At 35.6% G+C, this 25,422-nt stretch overlaps 7 protein-coding genes across 9 annotated transcripts; 4 read left to right on the forward strand and 3 right to left on the reverse strand.

The window, feature by feature from the left end:
• The first annotated feature begins 61 nt into the window (after positions 1–61).
• On the forward strand, positions 62–13,031 carry LOC116171469 (carnitine O-acetyltransferase-like). 3 transcript variants are annotated; one of them, XM_031488328.1, is made up of 10 exons: positions 62–207; positions 7,730–7,784; positions 7,840–8,276; positions 8,320–8,473; positions 10,742–11,089; positions 11,142–11,242; positions 11,292–11,414; positions 11,464–11,586; positions 12,333–12,531; positions 12,583–13,031. In XM_031488328.1, the coding sequence occupies exons 1-10, from the start codon at positions 161–163 to the stop codon at positions 12,934–12,936; spliced, it is 1,941 nt and encodes a 646-aa protein (XP_031344188.1). In that variant the 5' UTR covers positions 62–160; the 3' UTR covers positions 12,937–13,031. The 3 variants fall into 3 exon arrangements, with proteins under 3 accessions (XP_031344188.1, XP_031344190.1, XP_031344189.1); XM_031488330.1 differs by lacking the exon at positions 62–207 and adding an exon at positions 7,227–7,419; XM_031488329.1 differs by lacking the exon at positions 62–207 and adding an exon at positions 7,537–7,677.
• On the reverse strand, positions 3,450–7,481 carry LOC116171477 (peroxiredoxin-6). The gene is made up of 4 exons (XM_031488341.1): positions 7,353–7,481; positions 3,846–4,223; positions 3,726–3,798; positions 3,450–3,676 (listed from the first exon to the last, which is right to left on the reverse strand). Exons 1-4 carry the CDS (start codon positions 7,436–7,438, stop codon positions 3,551–3,553), a joined length of 663 nt encoding a protein of 220 aa, XP_031344201.1. The 5' UTR covers positions 7,439–7,481; the 3' UTR covers positions 3,450–3,550.
• Positions 13,032–13,669: 638 nt separating the features above from the next.
• LOC116171478 (actin-related protein 2/3 complex subunit 5-C) lies at positions 13,670–14,473 on the reverse strand. Its single transcript, XM_031488342.1, has 3 exons — positions 14,244–14,473; positions 14,010–14,082; positions 13,670–13,963 (listed from the first exon to the last, which is right to left on the reverse strand). The coding sequence occupies exons 1-3, from the start codon at positions 14,381–14,383 to the stop codon at positions 13,724–13,726; spliced, it is 453 nt and encodes a 150-aa protein (XP_031344202.1). The 5' UTR covers positions 14,384–14,473; the 3' UTR covers positions 13,670–13,723.
• A 376-nt stretch (positions 14,474–14,849) lies between these two features.
• Positions 14,850–15,616, forward strand: LOC116172008 (60S ribosomal protein L35). The gene is made up of 3 exons (XM_031489091.1): positions 14,850–15,002; positions 15,162–15,298; positions 15,352–15,616. Exons 1-3 carry the CDS (start codon positions 15,000–15,002, stop codon positions 15,581–15,583), a joined length of 372 nt encoding a protein of 123 aa, XP_031344951.1. The 5' UTR covers positions 14,850–14,999; the 3' UTR covers positions 15,584–15,616.
• Positions 15,610–16,898, reverse strand: LOC116172007 (N-terminal Xaa-Pro-Lys N-methyltransferase 1). The gene is made up of 2 exons (XM_031489089.1): positions 16,111–16,898; positions 15,610–16,063 (listed from the first exon to the last, which is right to left on the reverse strand). Exons 1-2 carry the CDS (start codon positions 16,557–16,559, stop codon positions 15,787–15,789), a joined length of 726 nt encoding a protein of 241 aa, XP_031344949.1. The 5' UTR covers positions 16,560–16,898; the 3' UTR covers positions 15,610–15,786.
• Positions 16,899–18,603: 1,705 nt separating this feature from the next.
• On the forward strand, positions 18,604–22,543 carry LOC116171818 (protein spire-like). Its single transcript, XM_031488822.1, has 2 exons — positions 18,604–19,524; positions 20,781–22,543. The coding sequence occupies exons 1-2, from the start codon at positions 18,811–18,813 to the stop codon at positions 22,113–22,115; spliced, it is 2,049 nt and encodes a 682-aa protein (XP_031344682.1). The 5' UTR covers positions 18,604–18,810; the 3' UTR covers positions 22,116–22,543.
• A 1,376-nt stretch (positions 22,544–23,919) lies between these two features.
• On the forward strand, positions 23,920–25,117 carry LOC116171727 (golgin subfamily A member 2-like; the record flags this gene model as incomplete). The annotated part of the gene is given in 2 exon segments (XM_031488708.1): positions 23,920–24,135; positions 24,295–25,117. Coding segments are annotated over 2 exon segments (871 nt in total), but the record flags the coding sequence as incomplete, so codon positions are not given.
• Between the last annotated feature and the right edge of the window lie 305 nt (positions 25,118–25,422).

Below are 25,422 nucleotides of genomic sequence, written 5' to 3' on the forward strand. Positions count from 1 at the left end.
GTAGCTGCTTTAACAGACAGTACATAGTAAAGTGGTTCCCATGGTGACCATACATAATGACAATCTAGTGGACTTTGTTGCACGTTTTTGACAATGTAACTTTCCAAGACTTTGTATTTGTATTGTGCCGTTTTAATTAACATTACCCATTTGAATTGGGATGTGGTTGGTTTTAACTTTGGTGTCCTCGTTGTCAAATGTAGGAAGGTATGTAGAACATATTTTTTCTCATTACCATTTGCTGTTTACTGTTATTTACTGTATCTGCATAGAAGGACTCACCCATTTATACCAAATTATAATCGTCTACATTGAAGCAAATGAAGTGACAGTAAAAAGTGGACGATTTATTTCGAGCTGTGACGTACAGTAGAGCTTAATATAAACAAAAAAATTATGTGAACTTCTTTGCGTGTAAGGATTTTGTAAATTCTTGTAGGTCCCAAAACATACTTTTGGACCTACGATTTATTTGGGAAAAAATGCCTACTTTGTTATGTCCTGTATACAGGGTGTAGAAACGATTTACGCACCATAGGAATTTCAGGGAATTTCTTTATATTGAAATATTTTCTTCCCTAATTATTTTACAGCAAAGTTGCAAATAAATTTTTTGTAGATTGTAAAATTCTGCGTCTATTCATGTTCATTTCCGGTTTCCCGAATTGAAAAATAACATAATAATAATAATAATAATCTTTAATTCTAAAAATTGTAAATAACAATTACAGAAACGTCAAATCACAAACAAAACATGTATGGACAACAGAAAATATGTGAACTAACAATTCAGGTGCATCCAGTCATTAGGTTTTTATTACCTAGAGATATATAATCAACAAATTCATTTACTGAATAGAAAGAATTATTTTGTAATATTTGTTTCGTTCTATTTTTGAAAATGGAGTGGTTCATTTTTTTTAGAGTTTCAGGCAGATTATTAAATAATACTGAACCGGTGTAAAACGGAGATTTTTTATAAAATGAATGTTGGTGTTTTGGAATCAAGATTTTATTTTTACCTCTGGTGTTGTGATCGTGAATTTGACTTATTTTGTTAAATTTGTGTCGGTTTTTATGAAGATAAATAAGTAATTTAAAGATATACAGGGTGTTTGGTAAACATGCGGCAAAAATGAAAGAGGTTATTCCTTGGACTATTCTAATGTTATTTTATCCTTTGATGATTTTTGAAAAAACGCTTCGTTGCGAAGATACATGTGTAATTTCTGCCCTTATTACTTAAACGGTTGTTTGTGAAATCCTCTATCATGGCTCATCATTCGAATGCGTTTTTTCAAAAATCATCAAAGGATAAAATATCATTAGAATAGTCCAAGGAATAACCTCTTTCATTTTTGCCGCATGTTTACCAAACACCCTGTATATACAAGGCAGTGGCATTATTTTATGATTTTTGAAAGTGTCCCGACATGTTTGAGCGTAATTAAGATTGTACATCAATCGTATTATACGTTTCTGTAATATAAATTCTCTGTGAGTATGTGTACTTGCTCCCCAACATGTAATGTTATAGCTTAAATATGGATACACAACCGCGTAGTAAACTTTAAGTAACAAATTTTCATCGACTTGTTGTTTCAGTCGTGATAACAGATAATACGATGAGTTAAGCTTACTTATAACGTATTCAGTTTGAGGAAGCCACGACAAACTGGAATCAATTATAGTACCAAGATACGTGCTATGTGGTTTACAAGAGATCAGTGAATCCTCAATGAAAATCTCATAGGGGTGATTCTGTGTAGATTTGGTCATATTCATGACTATTGTTTTGTCGGAGTTTATCTTCAGTTTATTAGTGCTGCACCAAGTTAAAAATTCGTGAACAACCCTTTTTAATTTTTGCAAAGCTAAGTCGGGGTTCTCAGCGCTTACAACTACTGCTGTGTCGTCAGCGTACATGAATGTAAACCCATTAATAATGGCTGGTGGTAGATCGTTAATGTAAAGTAGAAAGAGAACTGGACCAAGGGTGCTCCCTTGGGAGTTCCATTTTGCAAAGTATACTCCTTTGAAGTTGTATTATTGTATTTAACATAGTATTTCCTACTTGTTAAAAACGATATAAGGAAGTGATGTATTTCGTTTCTGATCCCTACAGCGCCAAGCTTTCGAGACATTAAGTCAATGTTGATGCTATCAAAAGCTTTACTAATATCAAAATAAACAACAAAGCAGGCTTTATTTATAGGTCCATTTCATTCATTATGTGTTGTATTAGATGAACTGTAGCATCCTCGGTTGACAATGAGGGGCGAAAACCAAATTGTTTTTCGGATAGAATGTTGTATTTTTCCAAATAAAGATTTAATCTCTTATAGATGCATTTTTCAAGCTACAAGAAACCTATTTACAACTTTGCTCTAAATCAATTGGGGGAGAAAATATTTCAAGATAAAGAAATTAGCATTGAAATCCCTATGGTGATTAAACTAATTCGACACCCTGTATCTGGTATACTGTGATATCAAAAAAAATTTTATACCCGGCAGAATAGCCGAAAATCAACAATAAAATAGTCTCTCTTTCACTATGGGCGATGGGCTAAACCTAAATTTCTAAAGAAATTATTAAAGGGTTGACACTTCCCGATGATTAACAAAGTTTCGAAACTGCGTTTTTGAAGTTGACAAAACGTTATTGCGAATGTTGAATTATTTACCGAATTTTAAGAGGAAACTGTGCTCACATTTCAACGAAATTATTATCGCGCGTGCAGTGTTCAAATATTAAAGTTTGAGAAACTGAAACCCCAGTTTGTTACTGATTTTTGTGTTGCACAAGACGTTCCACGATCCAGTTTTAATTTTATATTCGTTGAATGAATTACATTAACATTTTAAATTACGAAAAATGTTAAGAAAAGTAGAGTTGAAACGATTTTATTTTTACCAAAATCTTCAAACAAGCCCTTTTATTGGATTGAGTGTTCATTTATAACAGATTTAAAAACGTCCGCCAAAAATAAGGAAGTATAATCTATGATGGCAATAAAAGTTACCAGTGCCGTAGAAATTAGAATTAATTTTCCACAAGTGGGATTTTCAACCCCTGTAAATGTAACTAAGCCGTTACACTATTACGTTTACACATTACTATTTATATCACAAATTTAAAAGTGGTTGAATCCTTTATAATCAATTAATCAAAGCGTTACGTTAAATTTTCTACAAATTAATATTTAATATTTACTTTGACATCTTAAACAGAAATAAATAGCACTAACCTTGAACTACGATTTTCTCGTTCATGTAATGGGTCTTAACATCTAGGTACAACTGGATGGATACCTAGGTATAATACAGATGTTATCAGTTGTCTTTTAGAAAAAATTCCCGTCGATATTAAATTCTTCTGATAATGGTTACTTTTAAAATGATGAATTTTTTTCAAAATTTTTGCATTGTAAAATGGGCGACAACAGATTCCCGCACTGAACATTTATTGTGTAAAAATCACATAACGCATAGCATAACTTAACATGGGAATTCAAGATCCCCTGGAATGGTGTAACACCAAAGATATATTATGGCTGCGGTGTCTGTCTTAAATATCTCTTCCCAGATGGTAAAGGAATTACAGTTGTATAAGGAAACAACGTTGGTATGTGCTGATCAGGAACAGTCGGTTGAACCATAACGAAATCGCCTGGCTATAAAAAAATTCACTATGAAAATGACCTAGTAAATTAGGATGCCTACCTTCCAGTCTACAGGGGTGGCAACTCGATGTTTATCAGTTAGTTGAAGAGAGTCAATTGCTCGTAAAATCTCACTGTAAACCATTGTATTAGAAAAGTTACAATTGCCATACCAACTTACTCAAAATTGCGTCCAGTAGTCGCCGGATAAAGAATGGACAGTCTCATTTTCTTATTTGGATCGACTACGAAAACAGCTCTGGCAGTTAGCGGCATTCCTTGCGCATCCACTTCGTCCGGATCGATCATATTTAATTGTACGGCCAGTTCGCGTCTCTCATCTGCAATTATGGGATACGGTAATGCATCTTGGCTATCGCATTTCGCGTACATTTTTATATCGTTCGCCCACGCGTGGTGAGACTCCACCGAGTCGCACGACAGGGCGATCACCTTGACGCCGCGCCTCTCGAACTCGCCGTGAAGCTGTATGACGCGAGCCAGTTCGGTGGTGCAAACCGGCGTGAAGTCGGAGGGGTGCGAAAACAACACTCCCCATCTGAAAGAGAAATTTTGATGAACTGAAGGATAATTTCCCTTTATGTTTTTGCGCCATTAATTTACATTCTTGAACATTTGGAGCCCGCCCAGTCTAAACTTTTCCAAAGTAGTGTCCATGTGCGCGCATGCGGATAACCAAAATAAATTTGTTTACAAACAAAGCAAGAATCAGGAATATTTGTCCCAGAATTCGAAAGAAAATCAAAACGGCCAATAAAAATTGTGAGCATTTCATAAAGTTTGCAGTATACCATGTGTCCTAATTTTAATACTACACACAGAATAAATCTAGCTACCTTTGTTTCTGAGATACAGAGCATAAACAAGATATAAAAAAGGTAAAAACTGCATATTTTAGATTTTTTTACGGACCACCTAGTGACGTAGTAAAAAGCCATTTTTGGATCACCATTTTTGAGATTTGACTAAAATTTCGCAATTTTTAAATGCATCACCTTGTATATCTTAAAGATTACATTGATGTATCATGACCTATATATTTTTTATATATTCTTTATATTTTTCAAAATTTTGAAATGATTTGTTTCTACACTCCGACATTTTTATTGATTGGTGTCCGTTACCTTTGTTACCATTACCATGGATATAATAAAAAACAAAATCTTCATGAAATCATGGCCTACTATTTAAAATTTCCTTGATAACAATTTTCAATATTAACAAATAAAGGTTACTCTTGAGAAAAACTCATATTATTTGACATACCTTGTATATATATGACTGAAAAATTTTGATATCTGACCATTGCATTTTAGGTTTCAGACCATGCAGAACTTTTTTTCGTAATGTTAATAATAAGTTTCTGCGAACTAAAGTACACACACTGTACAGTAATTAAATTTTTGTGACTTTCAAATTGTAGCATCAGAGTCGCTTCTGATTTCCTCTGATTTTTTGAAGCAATTCAAAATTACACGTGTATATGGTACCCAAATTCTGGTCATTAACCTTAATAGCTATCATCCTGCTTAACCTACTGGCCCTCGAAGACCAGGCTAAACCGACATGCCATTTTGCGCTTGTTGGTAAATATCATTTTCCGAGATATTTGCATCTGAATGTTTTGAATGTACCGACCCACACGCTCGTCCAATGCTTTCACTTTGCTTTTGTGAGTACGTCGACATTTCATTTTTGACAAAATAAGAAATGCAGATAATCAAGAAATTGTCGTTTTAAACAATGCTGCCGTCTTTTGTTCACCATCGAAACAATATTTAATATAAATATAATAAGTGATACATCAAAAGGAAATTTTACACTCTTTTCAAAAACTCCAAAATATATAGGATGGTCCATATGAAAAAATGTAGTTTAGGGTCGTATTAGAAAAATCACCCTGATTTTCTCTTTAAAATTGAACTACAGACACCTAGGTCCATTTTTTTTTCTCTTAAAATAACGGGCCTTTCCATTAGAAAGTATCCAACTTGGACCACCCTGTACATTCATCTTCTTTGTATACTTACTATTTGGATTGGGTCAACACATAAACACCAAAATGAAAGACAAATCGCACTTGCACATACTTTGCACGAAGGTGTAACGCGCAAAGCTACATAGCAATTGCAAAACGCTCTCATGCATTAAACAAGCGAATCTCCCCCATATGGAATTTGGTACTGAAGAAATGATACAAACCAAAATAATATCTCCAATTTCCAATATGAGAAGGGTACCTCATTTTAGAGCCCAATGTACAATGACCGATCACTCGTTGTAGAAAACCTAAAATCTAGTGACAAAGTTTCTTTATTTTGAAAAAGGAAGCAAAGAAAACTACTAAAATGCTAAACGAATAAATAAACAACTGGAAACCCCTCGAGAAACCCTAAAATAGAAAATAATTCAAACAATACATATAAAGTTTCAACAAGATGGTGCACCACCTCAAAACTCAAGAAAATTGCATACGAACCAATGGACCAGTAAGGTGATCACCACGTTCACCTGACTTTTAACAATTGAGAATATGTTAAAATGCATATATTAACTAGGTAATCAACAGATTGCTACTAATTTAAAGGCAATTTCGAACTTTAACGGATCAGAATCATTAATCTGCAGATTAATCAGTTAATGGGCACATTAACAATTTTCTAACATTAGCGGTATCAAATACACAACATTATTAATCTTCAAAAGTTTCACCTCTATGTAAATTTTTAAAATGGTGCATCAATGCACTTCGAGTTTTTCACGTAAAATGTTTATCTAGAATGCCTTGATCTGTTGCCACATTTAAAAATCTAAAAGTGTTAAGACAGGAGTCCTATCTAGTGGAAAATTTATATTATACTCTATCCATTTTAAGAAGGTAGCGGTAGAAATCATAGGGAAGCTTTGACCTTCACTGTGATTGGTTAAACCACGAGTCTGTATTACGCGGACAAATAAAATGTGTGACCAATTTTATGTTAGTAGTTTCGGTTAGGAACTAAACTGAACTGACATTCGATATCAATTTCAATTATCCATTTGTGAAATCTTTTGATTTATATTCATATTTTTCAAAATTGGCAGCGCCATCTACTACCTTCTTATAATGAATGCACTATGCAGTGCAGTATAGACTTTTTGACTCAGAAAATAATGCTGAATCATGTAATGAAGTTTTATCGCTCGAAAAGATACACCCTGTAGGTATAATGAAAACAAAATGTGAGATATCAACCAAGCAGGTGCTTTTTAAAACAACAGTTACAAACTGCCAACTATGATGATTGCAATAATTAATATTTTCCGCTGTGAATAGTAAATTGTCTAGAAACTATATGATAAAAAGAGCAGTTAATGATATATTTTTGAAAAAAGAAAAGAAAGCTCTCTAGTAAAGGCATCATTAACTCCATTTTTTATTTCAAATAAGATAACTTGTGCTTCCATAAAACACATTACACAACCTTTGAACAACCCTGGTACTGATAAACCTTTGGAATCATGTACACAAAAGTATTCCAAACGATTTCCAATTTAATCCAATGTTCAAATTTGGATTGTCGACCAGCGCAACAGTCCCTTTTCTTAATATCAAGCAATGAAAAGATTTATCCCAATTCATTTGGGTAACTGTAACGTAAATAAACGTTAATTAATTGATACTCACGAATTGCCTAGCCAGTCGTAAAATTGTATGGGGCCGACGGTGGTGTTTGCTTGAAAATTTGGAAAAGGTTCGCCTAGATTTACCATTTTAAAACTGTTCTCTGCACTGTAGAAAACTTGATCATTGAGGTTAAATTTTTCAATTAAAAAAAATAATAAATGGCGCCAATTTCAAACTGGGGAAAGTTGTCACGTATCTCGAAAGTTACCTAGCCTTGCTTTGTTTTTCGCCAGCAAGAAATTGTGGCCCGCAGCTAAACATGTTAGCATTGAGTTGTCAAGGTACACAGTAATACAGTAAAAGTAATGTTGACAACTTGTGATTGGTAACCCATATGGACATAAATCGAAGTTGGTCTAATTTTCTTTACCTTGCAGGTCTGTTCCGGGTGCAATGCTGCGTGTGTCCCTCAGTAGAGCTCCAACAAAGGCAGTGAGTATCACTAAAGTTTGTAGTCGGCGTCATTAGAAGTGTTTTCCCTAATTAGTGGATGCAACAGTTGGTCTCCGCCAACTTGGTCAAATCGTCTACGCGAACATTGGCATCGAACCCAAACCCTCAAAACTTACCAAAACAGCCTTTACCGAAACTGCAAGCCACCTTAGAAAAATATCTCCAGACTCTCACACCGTTACTAAGCAACGAAGAACACGCTGTAACCACCAAGCTCGTGAAAGAATTTGAATGTAGCGCCACCGCAGATACGTTGCAGAAGTATTTGGAACAACGGGCGAAATGCAAACTAAATTGGTTGGAAGAATGGTGGCTCAACACCGCATACTTAGGTTTTCGGTATCCTGTCGTCGTCCACTCGAGTCCCGGTCAGTCGATACCGTTTGAAACATTCGAATCTGAAGACGATCGCCTCACGTATACTTCTAAACTAATTTTGGCGGCGCTAAGTTATAAAATGATCATCGATGAGTAAGTGCACTTTTTTTAAACCGAGTTCATTTTTGCATTTTAGAAAGAAAATGCCCGTGGATAAAATGGGAAAATTTGAATTGGATATGGAGCAATACAACAAGATATTTGGTACCTGCCGTATGCCCAAAAAGCCCATCGATTTTCTCTGTTATAATCGAAATTCAAAGCATATAATTATAATGCATAAGAATCATGTAAGTAATAGCCAGGTTGCGGACAGCATTTTCCGTTATGTTAGACGGCCATTTTTTCTTATAACATAAGAAATATAAATTTTTGTAGAAATAATTTACGGTATGAGGACTTTTTGTACGATATATTTATAAATAGCGGAACCAATGAAAATGAAGTTCTTATAATGTGTCACTGCGCAGTACGTAATCACTCATAAAAATAACATTTTCCTGCTAACCTACAATTGTGCAGTGTTTATGTTGGCGGTAGTTCTTTTCATTTTGTCTAGAGCATAGTAGTGAACTTTGGACATTTTAACACAATGTAAAATAAAAGTGAGGTTAAGACTCCTTCAAACTTATAAGCAAAATTGAACACGCCCAGCACACTTTGCTATAAAAATGTTTTATACTTATAAACTTATATTATAAGGAAAAATGGCCGTCTAACATAACGGAAAATGCTGTCCGCAACCTGGCTAATGTCTGCGCCAGATATACTTAGGTATGGCTTATCAGTGTACCTATATGGTAATAATAATAATTAGCCTCCTGCTTACTGTGTCTGTTACAGTCGTACACACATTACAAGTTTTTAGAAAAGGATGGCAAGTACTTATAGGTACATGGTTCATACTATCACACCATTGGCTGCTTGACCAATTGCCTCGTTAGATTGCCTTTGTTTTATTAAAGTTAATTAACGTGTAGGTACAGGGTGTAACAATTAAGTATATACAAAAATCTAATGGTAGAGCAGATCAAACAACCATTTTTTCCAAATACAGCAAAGTACTCTCCTTATTGAAAACTGCGACTTATAGCTCAGTCTTTAGTAAGTACCCATTTATCAAAGTTTATTGAATATTATTTTGTTCTTATGGTGTGTTTTGTGTTTGTCAAAAAAATTAGGGAGTGTAGGTTGGCTTTCATAAATGTTTCTGTACAGGGTGGTTCAAGTTCGTGGGCCACTATTGGGATCTTGTTGACCCTTTTGAAAACTACACACATTTGAAATTTTTGAAAAATCTTTGAAAATAAGTTAGATCATGAAAAAACTGAAAATGTCAAACTTAAATGGTCGGAAATGGACGGTTACCATTAGCACCTTCTATGGGCACTTTTTTTCGGAGAATCTGAATTTGTTATTATATCAGAATTTCCATATGTTATGATTAAATGATCACAAAAATGTCGACCATGGTATTCAAGTCTGCAAATTCGTTTCCAAAAATTCCGCGGCTGCGAAACACCTTAGACCCATGGTTTATTTGGAAAACGTGCGCGTCTCGATCACCTAGCTCTTATCACCCAATTTTTTTTACATACGGATGTAACACCCTGTGTACAGTTTGTATCTAATTTCGTGTTAAGTACAGAGATCTCGCTTATAGAGAGTGGTTTAAATGAGCAGAAATGATCGTCGAGTTATTCCTAAATATGGCGAAAAATACCATAATTTATTTTTTACGTTCTTGATTTTTGACAAACCATGTTAAAAACTTTCGACAAACTTTTACTACCTCACTTTACGATAACTTAAATCTTTATTTAGATTTCTCAGCTTTTTTTACACACTTTAATTCGAAACCGACGAACTGCATCTTCAACAAAACGAATGACTGCCTGAGATGTAGTGTAAGCTGATGAATGTGTTGTTTGACCGTCGCGACAACTGACAGCTAGCAGCAGCAACTGCGTTTTTACATTGACTCCAGTATGTAAGGAAACACCACCGTCACCATAAGATAAACTCCTTCGTCAGGATTTTTCAAATCAACCGGCAATCACAATTTGAAAGATTATTACGGCTTCGAAGGAACGCGTCCCCACTTACGCCGAAATAACGCGCACAGCGATAAGAACACGTGCGTTAATTAAATTTCGGTCGATAAAAATTCCTTATCACAAACGACCAGATGTCTCTACATTTTACCACGTAATTTCAGGTTTTATACACAAATCTAAATAAACAAATTACAAAAGCGAAAAAAAGAATTGCGTAATTACTAACAATTCTAAGAGGAAAAACAATTCAAATACAATAATGAATAAACCCACTCTGTGCTTATTTCGTAAATAACCACATAAATTAAAATATTGTCATATACAGGGTGTCCTTTCATTATTTTTGGCGTTTAGACCGAAATAATGTTTGCATGGCGTCTTTTACGGTACCGCTACCATTAAATTTATTTTATTAGTTAATTAATTATTGCAATTAACAAAAGTGGGGGTGAACGTATTACTATTTATTTTTAGCATTTCCAATGTTAATTCTTCTTTCAGTTTTTCAGACTGAATGTCTTACATAACGATAAACCATTGAGCCAGAAGCAAATATTCGATCATTTGAAATGTGTAATTACACAATCGAGCGAAAAAACTGTGCCAATCGGTGTTCTCACATCTGACGATCGTGACAATTGGACCAAGTTTTACGAAGATCTTTGCACCGGTAACGAGAAGTCGCTGACCGATGTACAACAGTCATTATTTTTGGTGTGCCTTGATGATGCTATGCCAGGTGTCGATTCCGATTATCCAAATAAGCAGACGAAGGGAGGTTACCAGCTCATTCACGGTGGTGGTTCCTGTGCAAATAGCGGAAATCGTTGGTTTGATAAAACTGTTCAAGTAAGCAATGCCATTTAAGTCGATTTAATTATGCCTCGTTGTGTGTTATTAGTTTATTATCGGATGTGATGGTATCTTGGGTTTAACGTACGAGCATTCGCCTAGCGAAGGCCAACCAATAGCCTATATGGTAGACTTCCTGTATAATTTCATGTAAAATATCAGAATTGATCATTTCTATGTAAATAACTGTGCATTTTAGCAAGAAAGATAGTGGCACAGCTATTCCAGATAACACGACAAACGAGGGCCCTACAAAATTGTGCTTTGAAATTAGTGATGCTACCACAAAGAACATAGAAAAGGCAGAGAGCAACATAGACCAGTATGTAACACCCTCAATGTAAATTAGCGCATTTAAAGTATCTTTGCAGACTGGTCGCCAATTTTGATTTGAGGTGTTTTAAATTTGAAGGATACGGAAAGGATTTCATAAAACAGCAAAAGCTCAGCCCGGACAGCTATATTCAAATGGCCATGCAATATGCATTCTATAAGTAAGACATTTATCTTTGGTTTAGTCGGCCTACATGTATCGAAATAAAAACAAACTATACAAGCGCCTAATTTTATGCATCCAATATAACTTCTTAAAACAAATAAATATCTGGATAGTATTAATTAATATGCAGATTGTTGCTTTGGTTTCACAGAAAATAAATTTCTTACGCTCCTTAAACTATCACTGGCACTATACTAATTGACAATATCAACTCTTTCTTTAGGTGAATACATGGGACACGAAAAATAAAAATATGAACGCTAAAGCAACAATATTCAAATTAATTAAGTTGACAGCCAGATCTTTCTTTGTTTTAAGAAGTTATTTTGGTTTCATCAAATTAGGCAACCTCCAGGAGAGATTTTGTCATTTAATAGTAGACATAGGGAAAAACGACACACGTAAATCCCTATGTCTACTTCTTAATGAATATCACTGTATAAAAAATATAGGTTGTAATACATTAATGTAATCAAGAAAAATAATGCGAAAAATGACGTTAAGATATACAGGGTGTTGCATTCAAAAAATAGCAACTTTTGTTTAAATCTCAAAAACGGTGATCCAAACATTTTTTTTTACTACACCACAACTAAAAATGCATGGATCCACTTAAAATTGTAAAGTTATACTCAACATTATAAAGTAGATGTCACTTGTGTGAGTGTGATGGCTTGGTAGTCTATAATATGTTTTAACTTTATCAGGCGACCAATAGTGTGTAATAAAGGTATGTTATAGAATGAATGGATTCCCTGCAGCACACTACGAATCTGCGGCAACTAGAAAATATGTCGGAGGCAGAACTGAAACCATCAGATCATGTTCAGCCGAATCGTTGGCATTTGCCAAGACAATGTTAGATAAATGTAAAAGTGACGAGGAGAAAGTAGCAGCATTAAAAGCTGCAATTGACGCGCATAAGAAATACGCTGTGCAGGTATAACAATCTGCAGAGCAGTAATTACGTGTCTTATTTATCATCTTGTAGGCGCTAGAAGGTCACGGTGTCGATCGGCATTTATTAGGCTTGAGACTGGCAGCACGAGAACTGGGAAGCGATCTACCCGCCCTCTTTTCTGATGTTGGTTTTACACGGAGCACAAACTTTCTTTTGTCTACGAGTCAGGTGGCAACAAAGTGCGATGCCGTTATGGGTTACGGTCCCACTTCTCCCGAGGGTTATGGGTGTTGCTACAATCCACGTGAACACGACATAAACTTTGCCGTTTCGCGCTTTACCGATTGCCCCAAGACTAATGTAGAACAGTTCGAGAATTGCATGACGCAATGTTTATGTGATATGCAAAGGGTTTTAACGAAAGCACAAAAATCAAAACTGTAGAGAGATTTTAACCATTAAATTATAAATATTTTTTATAAGAACATGTTTTATATACAGAAGTAATTGAGAAGTTTATTATATTATGATAACGTTTTTGCAATTTGTTTTAATAGCACCCATCAACAATAACAAATTCTTATCCAAATGTATGAAAATTCAAGCAAACGTCAAAGCATTTTTTTGGTACTACCTTTGTTTATAAATGAATAAACAAAGGTACTACTGTATAGCGAATATTCCAGAAATCTCGATAATCATTCAGGTGCCATGAAAGATAAGTCATCAGCGATAAAGAACGAAGGTGGATGTGCAGCAATCTTTCCAAGAAATATGACGTGTTTGTTCTAGAACATTCTCAAGCGTCTGTGAGCACTCGAGAACATTCTAGGAAGAATGTTGTTTGATACACAAGCACAGTTCGGTTCCAACTTCGATGCGTTATTGTTATGTTATAAATTGCAAGTGATAAATAATAATTACTGTTATAAATTAATCCATTTATTGTTAGTTAATTCTAAATAAATAAAAGCATGTTTAATGAAATTACGTTACACTGGTGTCAGGTGTGGGGTGGTGTGTAAGTGGACCATTAGTATAATATTCATATTAAATATAGGGAGAGACTTTGATAGGTAGTAAAGATTTTATTTTATTAGCAACTAGTAGATCAAGGTTTAGAAGAAAGCAAAAAAATCAAAACTGTAGAGAGAATTGTAATATTATAAGTAGAACATTTTTTTTATAAAAAAGAAAAATTTATTTTATTACGATAACATATTTACAATACCTACGCTCGTTTACTATCTGATAATACTCTTACAATGCATCCCACTCCTCCTACACTGTACGCCTTTTCATGCCACATTAGTAGATGACCACTGCTTCCTTCTGCAGGGATTTCAAATCCTCTATACACATACTTCATAAGAACATCTATAAGCTCCGGGTCGAGACTTTGTACTATTTCGTCAATTTGTGACCCTTTTATGGACAACAAGACTCGTAGAGTTATGTTTAAAGCTTGATCCTAGTAAAACCCCTTAAGTAATTTTAACATGCTTCTCTACTCTCACCTTTATTTGTTGGTTTTTCGATCCTAGTGGTGCATTACTGAGAACTGCTCGTAGTGCTTCTGCATTTTTTCCTGTATAGTACATTAAGGAATATCATACTAATAGCCGAACAATAAACGCTTTATGCCAAAAGATGGATATAGTTATACAAAAAGCGATAGTGATAAACAAACACTGTATTCCTGTAAACAGGGTCCTGGACTAAAATTAATAAAAATGTTTTTAAAAGGATATTGATTAAGTAGGGTTATAATTTCGTTTTCATTAGGTCCCGTCGGTCCACTTTGATCACCTTCGTCTTCTTTGAAATTATCTTCGTTATACTGATCTACGTCGATTTTTCGAAATGCCGAACTGAATGTGTTCTTTGCCATTATTTTCAAAAATAGGATACACCCTGAAATGTACCAAATTGATAAAACTTTAGGTTAGATAAATAGTGACTAATCGATAGAAAAAGTTGCCGTTATAGGGATATGATGCATCAGACAGAGACGGCAAGAAAAACCTTATTTTACGGTTACAGTGTTGTCGCATTTAAATACTATACAAAGTGTTGTTAATTTCGTGCGACCTATGAAATGATTTCGGGGCACTGGAAAAGAATAGGGATCCTGAGAAGCCAAGAGTTTCGAGGGAATCAGATCAAGCTCTGGAGAGTACTTCTTAGGAAATCATTATAACAAAATAGATAAATAGCAAGTTTGATTTAAAAAATCCATTGAGGACAAGTGCATAAGTCGCATGCACCAAAAATATACCTTTTAATGACATTGAATTAATTCAATGATAATGACCATAGTAAAAGTGTGTAGGTTAATAATTTAATGACCAAGGACGTTTGTAATGACTCATATGTACCTATTCATAATTGGTAAATGTGGCAATAGTGTAAATTTAGTAAGAAAGTATTACCAATTGCAAATAACTATTCAGTACCAACATATTAAAAACAATTGTCTTCTGTAAAATTTTCTTGTAAAAGAAAACATGGTAAGTTTTTAAATCTTCATATTTCCGATAATTAAATTGTGCATCGACAGTTAATAACGTTAATAATGGTATTACTTTTGAACCAGAATCACAATTAACTGGAAATTTTTCCACAAAGATGCAGTGGTTTAATATAGGTTATTAACGAATTTGTTTTAGGTGAAAGTAAAGTGCAAGGAGTTACGTCTTAAGGACAAAAAGGACCTCACCAAGCAACTTGAGGAACTAAAAACCGAACTGTTGACCCTTCGTGTAGCTAAGGTTACCGGAGGAGCACCCTCAAAGTTGTCCAAGATGTAAGTTGAATTTTTTCCCGTAGCAGCGAGAGTTTCATTTGGTTGCATTTCAGACGAGTAGTCCGTAAAGCAATTGCCCGTGTGTATATTGTTATGCACCAAAAGCAAAAGGAAAATTTGAGGAAGCTGTACAAAAATAAGAAGTACAAGCCGTTGGACTTGAGACCGAAACTCACGCGTGCTAAGCGACGTGCACTTTCTAAGCATGATTCCAATATAAAAACGTTGAAGGAAAGACGAAAGTTGTCACTTAATCCTGTTAGGAAGTATGCATTGAAGGCATAAGTTTCTATTCACAATATAAATTAAACAATTTTTGAAATGTGTTTTATTTAATAAATCTGTTCTGCCTGAAGGGACATTAGAAATGAGCAGCAAGTATAGTTTTAACATCATTTGATATATAGTGAAATACAAAAATAGTATCTCTCCGATCAACACAAGGATTTATAAAAAAAGACTAGATTTTCAAATAATTCCTCGACAATTTAACTGACTGCAACTAAATTTACATTAGTAGCAGGTAAATCTGTATTAATTTCTAAGTTGCTTTTAGGTTTTAGTGCAAACATGTAGACATTGTACAGTTCCTTTGGAAAGCTGCTTTGTTTCATTTGGCGGTAACAGTCTAATCCAGATTCTTTGAATAAACATTTTAGCTCATGTATAGGTCTTGTAACCGAGGAATCTTTTTCATCCACCTCCAATTGTCCAGATGTTATATTTTCTTTAACGACTATCATGCCATTTGGTTTTAGGCTGTTTCTGAAAAATGCTTATCAAGTCGAAGTATACAAGAACAGCTAACTTACATGCAATTATGGAAAAATTGTATACAATGTGCATCGGTTAAATGACCTAAAACCCACTGAATCCAAATAATGTCATATTTATTACTTTCTGCTTTAAAATTTTGTAAGGCCACCGGAACAAAGCTGCCCACTTTACTAATTAGCTTAGGTCCTAGGTAATCCCGCGCTCTATCCAAAAATATCTCATTTTGTTCAATTAAATCTACTTTATCAAATATATTTAGGAGCAAATGTTTGCTGATACGTCCGATGCCGGCTCCACAATCTGCAGCGTAAGTACGGCCCGGCGGATCTTTACTTTTAAATAACTGTTGTAAAAATATTTTGGAAGTTTGCACATCGACTTGAGATATGTGTCCAAATCCCCCTAACATTCCATCAATTGTCGGCGGTATCTTCGACCAATACTCTTCGGCATCTGAGTAGAATTTATGAATTGGTTTGTTCATTTTATGTATAATTCGTGTAAAATAAAATAAGCTAATACTGACTAATTAGGTTTAAATTATAGGTTAGAAAAATAAATACAGTGTAGCTCAAAATATTTAGAATGGTTCTTTTACTGTTGCTGCTGATGTACCTATATACAGTATAATGTCGCCCTTCACCTTTGATCAAATAAGGCTAGGTCATTAATTCTACAACTGTTTATAATCAATGGCTAGATAATAAAATTACAACCGAAAATGAGGATCACTTTTTGTACCAAAATTAAAGTGGAAATTTGTAGTTCAATGTTCAATCAAACTTTTATAGTTGTTTTTCTACAATCGATATCCAAAGTAGGCATTTGCGCTCGTATTTGACAACGCAAACGTCATCTTTTTCGAGGAATGTCACTTTGTCGCTTATAAGCGACAAAATAGAAAAAACGCTCGCTCTCCCAATTATTAACTATAAATCAAATATGCATTGCGCAGAGTATCCAACAACGAGTAAATGACATCTTTCATTTGGGCATAAGATTAAATGATTTGAGTGACAATTCAACTCATGTATAAAAAATCGCATAAGCCGCAGTGAAATTGTCACTTTGACAGCGGCAAAAGTTACCTGCAACTTTTCCAGCGACAAATGCACTAGTGGTTTTTTCACTTATTCATTTTCGAACCAAATTATCGCATTATCCTTTCCCATATGACTAGTTTGACGTCTGTCAGTAATTGATTAGTTATGTGAATTTCTTGTTCGTTAAATTGTCCTGCCGAATTACACTCGAGGTGTGTATTTAAACCGAGTAAATTTGTGTTGTTGCAATTCAAATCTGTTGCCTTTTAGCAATTGAACTCGAAAAACTGTCAACCTAAAAATGCTCCACCTGCGGGGTCGCATTTTTATTAGTTGACAGTTTTTCTCTTCTAATTGCTAGGCAACAGATTTTCATTACCTAAACAACCCAAATTTACTCGGTAAAATACAAACCTCTTGTGCAATTATAAGTGAAAAATTTAAATTTTTGGAAATATGTGAACTGCTCGATTGTAGAAAAAATCTTGTGTGTAATTCGAGCGCAAATTGATTGTCGATTTCAAGAGATTGCCGCGCTCCTTCGTGGCGCGTCAACTGTCTCTTTCAATCGACAATATATCATTTTGCGCTCTTATACACAAATAGCTATTTCCATACGGAGGGAACGAGGATAATTGTCTTACAGACATGTTATAAAGAAATGCTGATAATTTAGCAAGAATTTATGCAGTCTTTCACTAAACAAAGAAGGTATATATGATCTGGATCTGCGGTAACCTTGTCTTTGAATTTTTTAATGGCACAGATTTAGCAACATTTTAACGTGTGAATATTTTTTTACTGATAAGTATAATTGTCATTGGTTACAGTTGATGAGTTGACCGCCTTTATACATTCGAAAAATAAGAAGCAAACGCATCCACAATACTTTAAGAAGAATCAAAACTTGTTTGTTCAGATGAAACCCCCTTCTTTGAGCAAATAAGTATAAGACCAAAAGCATTTACTGTTAGAGCAAACCATTTCCTCCGTCTGGGTTACATATCTATTGTATAGCATAGATATTTGATACTTTGCATAATCCATGATTTTTTAATTATATTTCTATTTTTGTACTGTCTAATAACTTTTATTATGCAATAACCGCGTATACCGCCACTAGTTGGGAATTCCTTGGCAAGCAAGAGAAATGTTTATTTCTTTATATTATTCTCTGTAAAAGGTGAATTGTTGTAATTTGTAAAGAAATTTAAAATATGCTAATTGCTTACTCGCTGTAGGCAATGAAATGGTTTCCGGCCTACACCTACGTAGACAACCCCCTGGTACACATACAGTGCATTAAGTGAGGTTTAATGTGCATCACCAACGTCACCCCAAAAGCACATATTTACATAACGAGATATCAGGCGGAAAAATAAACAGCAGAAATTGTAAATTAACGATTTTAATTTAAATTTGATGTTATTGACGATTTTAATGTTTGTTCATGCGTATTTGCAGTTGCATTAACTGCCACAGATCAGTGCGTCTCACTCTGTCGTTAATTATTTATATTTCTTTGTCTCTCACTTTGACGTTTGTGGTGGGGCGCTGTCAGTTTCAAGGATGCTACGCTAATATTGATTTTCTACTTTCGGAGGTTATTAAAGCAAAAACGGCCAAAACGTTAATAACAATAATGTGTGAGTGTTCGCTTAATCGTCATGTTTTTCAGTAATTTATGTAAAAATGTCGTCAGGAGTACGATGTAAACTACATTCTGACGGTAGTGTGTGTTTAAAAGATATTTTAGAGTCCTTCCATTCGCCAATTCGAGAAGAACATGCGTGGGCGCTCTGCTATCAGAGCTGTAAATTCTACGAAGGTTTGCTAGGAACCAATAATCACGAAAATTATCTTTCCTTAACAACCCTTCATCACCTCTTCTTACAAACCGATGGAAATGTTCACCCGAATACGCTGTTTGGCGGCAGCAACGCTAGCGCGGGCGCTCCACGAAAGAAACTCAACGACGAGCAGCATTTTATTAAAGGTTTGGGACTAGTTATTTATCAAGCGTTGGATCATGATAGTACCGACGGCGAAGAAAGGGCCATCAGCCACGACTTGGAGCAGCTCATTACGGATATGATAACGGATGGAAGAGTACCTGAGGTACATCACGAAACTGATGATGAGGGAATCGAAAATGACACGGAAGAAGGTGAAGATCTTGCGGAGAGTCCCAAGAGAAATATAAGGCACATAATGAGAATGTGCGAGAAACATCTGCCGATACTTACTAAACCCCAAGTTGAAGCTCACTATAAAGCTGTGGTACGCGCACTCGTCTCCGAAGGCCTCGAACTTTCGTCATTCCTCGAAAAGGTCGCTACGGACAGTGTGAATTCGTCTGGTTTGGAACAGTTGCAGTTCGCAGATTGGGCACGGTTTTGGATGCAGGTATAGTACATGTTTACTGACCAGGATACAGGGTGGGCCAAAGTGGACACTTTCTTATAGAAACACCCTTTATTTTAAGAGATAGAGTAAAGTGGACCTAGGTGTATGGAGTTCAATTTTAAAGAGGCGCCAACAGAATTCAGCTATTTCTAATCGTTTGGCCGCTAGGCCGCTAAATTTTTTCATACAGACCACCCTATATATTTTGCAGTTTTTGAAAAGAGCGTAAAATTGTCTAAATTGTGATGTATCACTTATATTAAATATTATGTGCAATATTGCACTTTATACATTAGAATATTTTTTTGTAGAGATGTAGGTTTTCATGACGAAAAGAAGATGGCAGGATTGTTTAAAATGACAATTTCTTGGTAAACTTCAAAATCAAATGTTTTACATTCATTCTCTACCTAATTCCGTAAAAATCCAATATGGCGCCCATACAAATAAGAAAGTAGTAGCCTGTAGCTTGTACATCTTGTAGTTTATGTACAATATAATATACTACATTTCTCTCAGTGATATAGGGAGGTTTATAATAGTGCGCATCACATTTATTTTCGAACGTAAGTAGCTAACAAACATTTAATTAATTAGAAACAGTTTTTACTCGAGTTTTTATGATACAACTTCTCTTTGAAATATTTTTTGCCATTTTGCAAAATTTTGCAGTTTTAAAAGTTATGTATGAGGCTATATGTACAGGACTCACGGAGAAAGAACGTTTCGGGCCGCGCAGGTGACGTCGCGCGATCGGCAATGATCGTGTACTTACAACTCATAATGTTACATGCCTAAATATTTCCACGAAGCAAACAAAATTTTTATGTACCTACTACGCCACTGGATATTCCTTATTACCGCGCTTAAAATTTATAAAAAAGGACGAGTGCGCATTCGACCTTCAAATGTTCTTTCTCCGTGAGTGCTGTACCTACTCGTACGTCGAATAATTAGTACTTTAGAACCCATTAAGCACTGCGGGTCTATTAAAAAACAAACACGATTTTTTCCAATATTACGTACCTGACAAAACTTTATTTTACAGCAGAAGCCATAATAATCATTAGGTATAAAGCTTAAGAAAATTCTGAATTTAGTTTAGACGTCAAAAATAGCAAACTTATGTCCCGTCGCTGCTATGGAAACAATATTGTATTCTATTTTCAATTTCATTTTATTTCATGCTCCGCGTCCCATTTTTAATAAGAATGACAGATGTCATTAGAATGCACAATCATTTGTTTCCTCAACAGGTCGTTGCCGAATTACGGTTGGGAGTAAAACTCAGGAAGGTGCAGTACAGTAGGGCTCCGATCGAATACGAACTCACGCCCTATGAAATTATGATGAAAGACATTCGCGCGTGTCGCTATAATTTAAAGAAAATTATGGTGAACGGTGATATTCCGTATAAGGTGACCAAAGATGCGCACGCGATAATACTTGAATTTATAAGATCGCGCCCGCCATTAAAGAAGGCTTCTCATCGCAAACTACCTCCTCGGGTGTACACGCTCACACCCCGCGAACAACTCATGAACTCCATTAGAAAGGGGCGTCAGTTGCGTCCGGTTAAGAAAGGGCCTACGCGTAAGTTAATAAAAATCGATTTTTCGCAATTGCAAGATGAAGATGATGACGAGGACGAACCAATGGTGAGCAACAATTCGGATACGGAGCCTCCAAATTTGTGGGTGTATGAGGAATGCAACCCGTTAAGCGAATCGACATTGGACGCATACGATTTAGCAACCCAAGATTTTGAATCTCGTTATCAGAGCCGTCGTCACTCGTTGGGTGTGGTCGAACACATGTGGGGAAGCCAGTCTGTCCCGCAATCGAGGCCAGGTTCCCGTCAATCCTGTAACAGCTCCGAAGCAGATTCTATACCGCCGGAAATGTCGACGTCATTGCAGGATCATTTAATCGCAAGTGGGAAATGTTGGCCCGAGGGTATGTCTTTGGAGGACAGGCTCTCTCTTACGCTTGAGGAAATTGTTCATATCAGATCTGTTCTGACCAAAGCCGAATTGGAAGCTCTGCCAGTCGAAGGGAGGGTTCGTGGTGATGTAGAAAATCGTAAAGTATGTTTTTTATGTTTGAAAACACGTTTTGGAATTTTCGGTCCTTGGGGCCAACGTTGCATTATTTGCAAAAGGACTGTTTGTTTTCGTTGCTATTCAAAAATGAACATACCCATGGAGCAATTCGCTGGAGTACCCGTTGCTCTACTTAGTCCTAGCATATTGGCCACGCCGGAGGAAGACCATCGTAGTGAAAGTAGCAGTAGTAGAGTGACACCTGATCCGGATACAGAAGATGATCATGGTCTTAGCCCAAATTGTTCCGATGGGAGCATCGCGTCAAGATTAAGTGAGGGCAGTGCGCTAAAAAGGTTTAAAACCAAGGCGAACGCCGTAGGTAAGGCCGCCGGTATGGTGGATAAATTTAAAGGATCTCAACTAGTCGTCTGTCACGATTGTAAAATGATGTTGCAACAAATCATTAAATCGGCTCGTACAAATCGAACTGCCATTCGGAATAAAACCATACAAAATCTCTCTTTAAATTTGTCTCCGGTATTCTAAAAGGGCACATATTTAGATTAGTAATTCGTTCAAATTTCGTTCTCACGCTATATACGCTTGATGTTCAAATATGTGATGTTAAGTTAGAAAATATATCGTCTCAATTTATCGTGATATGTCACTGTTTTCTTGTGTAGGTAGTCCTTATATGTACATAACTCTATATTTTGTAAATGTGTTTTCATTAATTTAATTTTATTTTCGTAACGGAAATATATATTTATTGTATTTAGAAATTGTTAATAAGATGAAATATGTTGAGCATGCAAAATAAGCTGATAGATTTATTTTACGTTATTCACCTATCCCTTGATTTTCATAAAGAGTTAATAGTATTTCAATAATTCCTATTTCAATATTATTATGAAATTATTGTAAGAAAAGATATATGTAGGGAAAGGTGAAACTTAATAAAATTTATGACAATCTTTGTTTATTTATGTAAATTTTAATGCTCTTCTATCATTAAATTTAAGCCAGCGGCAAGAGATGCCCTTTACCAAAATTGTAGAACTTCTCGGTTGGTTTTTTAAGTCCTGTTTTAATCTAGGGTGTTTTTAGTTGAACAATAGTGATGTCGTTGGAAAGATTGGCGCATTGCAAACAAACAAACCTATTTTCTGATAGCGAAAGGGTACTTTTTAAAAACGCTCAATTTTGTATAGAACTGAACCTTTTACAATTAAACCCCACTAGTTTGGCTTTGAGAGGTTATCTTTATTGAAACAATTACATGTGCTCAGCTTGGAAAGTTTTTTGTTCTGGGGCTTGTAACAAAAAATGAGAATTGTTTTATCCTCTTTTTTTTTGTGGTTTATTCTTATTAACATACGAACTTCGGTAGGAAGTCCGCGCACAAATGGCATTAAAATTAAACGATCAGCAGAATCAAAATTAAAATTTAATTAAAAGAAAAATAAATTTACAAATGACAAATTACAAATGGGCCTCTGGTGTGCCTAAGTGCTGCCCGGTCGGCCTCCAGCGGGCTAAAATAGCGCCAGTCGGCAGCAACTCTAGATGTGATGTCAGCGGAATGGACGCACGGACAGAAGATTGAAGTCTTGTTTTGCCCACGGTCGGCGGTTTTTGAACGTTCTCAGAGGCACAATCGGTAGCCATAGGCAGTCAGTTGAAGAAACAGTTTAGTCCAGAATTCGACGGGCGGTCCTAGTCATTGGCAGTACCTATCATTAGTCTGTAAAAAAATCAACTTCATTCATCGAACCGTAAGCTAGTCAAATCTGTAGAAAGTTCATGAAAAACGGACTCAGAATTGTTTTTTACGGAGTTACCAAATGTTCGCGATTTTTAAAAATTTTTTTAAGATCTATTATCAACGTTTTCATTTGGCGTATAACTTATATTTTCTCAAAAAACAGCCATTTAGAATTGGAGTAATATGACCTGAGGCGGCAGCAAATGTTTAAAACCAGAACTCTAAACTCTGCAAAGTCAATTTCGGCTTCAACGGCGCTTCAAGAAACCAGCTCTCCGCCTACAGAACCAGCTCACTTTGCGCCTCACCAAAAAAAAGCTCGTAGCGTGCCCTTGGGCTACCATTTTGTACATATTGTAATAAATATATTCCATAAAATGCAAGTTGCATTTTATTTACCGTCGCCCGCTAAAGTGTGTATTGACAAAACAAGTAAACCACGCAACCACTAAAATTCTAATAAACATCTCAACAGTATTTTTAGTATAAATTCAGTTTGTAATAGTGCCGATTTCAGTTGAATCACACTGTACATTTTGTATTCGTTATATAACCGTCTCCATCCGTGTCTAAAAAGATTACAATTCATAGTTTTTATTTTTATACTATCAGGAATAATGGTCTTTGTAGATGTGGAGCAAAAAAAGATATTTCAATCTATGATGTGGGGTTGTGGTGGAATAGTGTGCTGCGCAAGTTGCGGACTCTGGTGGAATTGAAAGAAATTGATGTCCGCAATCTAAAAACAAAAAAATGGCGGACGCTACAAAATCACAAAAGTTAGCAGCTGCTAAGAAAAAGGTAAATATTGCCGATTATTTGTTTAATACACCAAATAATTTGAAGAATTTAAAAAAGCAATAATTAGCTAAATAGTGGATCATCCTCACAATAATCTAAATAAATTCCTTGTTCAACAATTGGCCACATCATCATCCTTCAACTTATTTATTTTTGCAGCTCAAGGAGTATCAACAAAAAAGTAAAAAACCAGAAACAGGTGAAGAAAATTTACATACAAACGATGCCTTAAGTAATTCAACGCATAGTTCCATTAACGGTGGTTTTGATATCGTGCCTTTAGAAACTGTATCTACTAATATTGGAGACACCAACCAAAGGTCTCCTTTTCAAAATTACTTTAATCCAGAGAGACAAAATGTGGTCACCGAGCAAAAAGACTTTTTTGATTCGTTATCGTTTCAAACAAATACAAACCATCCACCTATAAGTAACGTTCAAGATTCTCATATAAATGCCATTTTTAATGAAAAGCATAGTGATCCTGGTTCTTTGGAATATCCCGAACTTACAGAAAGTAAGCCGTATGGAGTATATACGGAAAAGCCTGTGGACCATCCATTTGTGTCTTTTGAAGATGCGAGAAAGTTATCCGACTACATGACTGATGCAACAAATGGAGTTGAGGAGATTGTTCCGGCGGAAAAATCACTTGTAAACTCAAATATAGAAAGTCTGAGGCAGTTGTCCTCTGAAATTAACGAACTGATCAAGGTTGAACCAGATACGCACGACGACTCTGATCTGGAAAGGAGGAACGTTGAACTGGCCAGATTATTGGATCAAGAATGTTTGGTCTCGCATACGGCACGTAATCAACTTCGCGAATCTCAAAGTCAGGTGGAGCAGTTGCAATGCGAATGTCAACAGATCAAGACCGACTACGAACACAGGTTGAATCGTGAGGTCGGGCCTTTACAAGAGCAACTACAGTGCCACGCTCAGACCGTCGGAATACTTATAGCCGAAAAGACCGAACTGTCGAGTGCGCTCTCGCAGGCGCAATTTTTAGCGAAACAGAAGGTTAGCGAGTGCGAGGAGCTGCAGGGGCGTTTGAAGACTTCGAGGTCGCGCGTTGCCGATTTGGAGAGGGATTTGCAAATGCTCAAGGCGGAAAAGCAGAAGTACGAGTCGGGAAATGTTTACGAGGAGGAAATTCAAAAGTGGAAAAGGGATTATGAAGTACGTATTTTAGGGTATCTGGCAACAATAGAGGGGGTGAGGTGATAGTGAGTTGTATAAATATCTTTTTTTTTTTCTCGTTCTCGCTATAGGTCATGATGTGTC

Source organism: Photinus pyralis, unplaced genomic scaffold, assembly GCF_008802855.1.
Source record: "Photinus pyralis isolate 1611_PpyrPB1 unplaced genomic scaffold, Ppyr1.3 Ppyr1.4_LG5, whole genome shotgun sequence".
Classification (NCBI taxonomy): domain Eukaryota; kingdom Metazoa; phylum Arthropoda; class Insecta; order Coleoptera; family Lampyridae; genus Photinus; species Photinus pyralis.

Bases quoted from the DNA above. Each gene is read 5' to 3' on its own strand.
- LOC116171818 (XM_031488822.1), top strand. From the start codon at position 18,811: ATGTCGTCAGGAGTACGATGTAAACTACATTCTGACGGTAGTGTGTGT. The intron at 19,525-20,780 runs GTATAGTACATG...TTTCCTCAACAG, and splicing joins GGGCACGGTTTTGGATGCAG to GTCGTTGCCGAATTACGGTT.
- LOC116171477 (XM_031488341.1), bottom strand. From the start codon at position 7,438: ATGGTAAATCTAGGCGAACCTTTTCCAAATTTTCAAGCAAACACCACC. The intron at 4,224-7,352 runs GTGAGTATCAAT...TTTCTCTTTCAG, and splicing joins TACGACTGGCTAGGCAATTC to ATGGGGAGTGTTGTTTTCGC. The intron at 3,799-3,845 runs GTAAGTTGGTAT...AATGGTTTACAG, and splicing joins ACTACTGGACGCAATTTTGA to TGAGATTTTACGAGCAATTG.
- LOC116172007 (XM_031489089.1), bottom strand. From the start codon at position 16,559: ATGAACAAACCAATTCATAAATTCTACTCAGATGCCGAAGAGTATTGG. The intron at 16,064-16,110 runs GTAAGTTAGCTG...AGCATTTTTCAG, and splicing joins CAATTTTTCCATAATTGCAT to AAACAGCCTAAAACCAAATG.
- LOC116171469 (XM_031488328.1), top strand. From the start codon at position 161: ATGTGGTTGGTTTTAACTTTGGTGTCCTCGTTGTCAAATGTAGGAAG. The intron at 8,474-10,741 runs GTAAGTAATAGC...TTCTTCTTTCAG, and splicing joins TTATAATGCATAAGAATCAT to TTTTTCAGACTGAATGTCTT. The intron at 12,532-12,582 runs GTATAACAATCT...ATCATCTTGTAG, and splicing joins ATAAGAAATACGCTGTGCAG to GCGCTAGAAGGTCACGGTGT.
- LOC116171478 (XM_031488342.1), bottom strand. From the start codon at position 14,383: ATGGCAAAGAACACATTCAGTTCGGCATTTCGAAAAATCGACGTAGAT. The intron at 14,083-14,243 runs ATATCCTTTTAA...AATGTACTATAC, and splicing joins ATTATAACCCTACTTAATCA to AGGAAAAAATGCAGAAGCAC. The intron at 13,964-14,009 runs GTGAGAGTAGAG...GGGTTTTACTAG, and splicing joins CGAAAAACCAACAAATAAAG to GATCAAGCTTTAAACATAAC.
- LOC116172008 (XM_031489091.1), top strand. The intron at 15,299-15,351 runs GTAAGTTGAATT...GTTGCATTTCAG, and splicing joins CCCTCAAAGTTGTCCAAGAT to ACGAGTAGTCCGTAAAGCAA.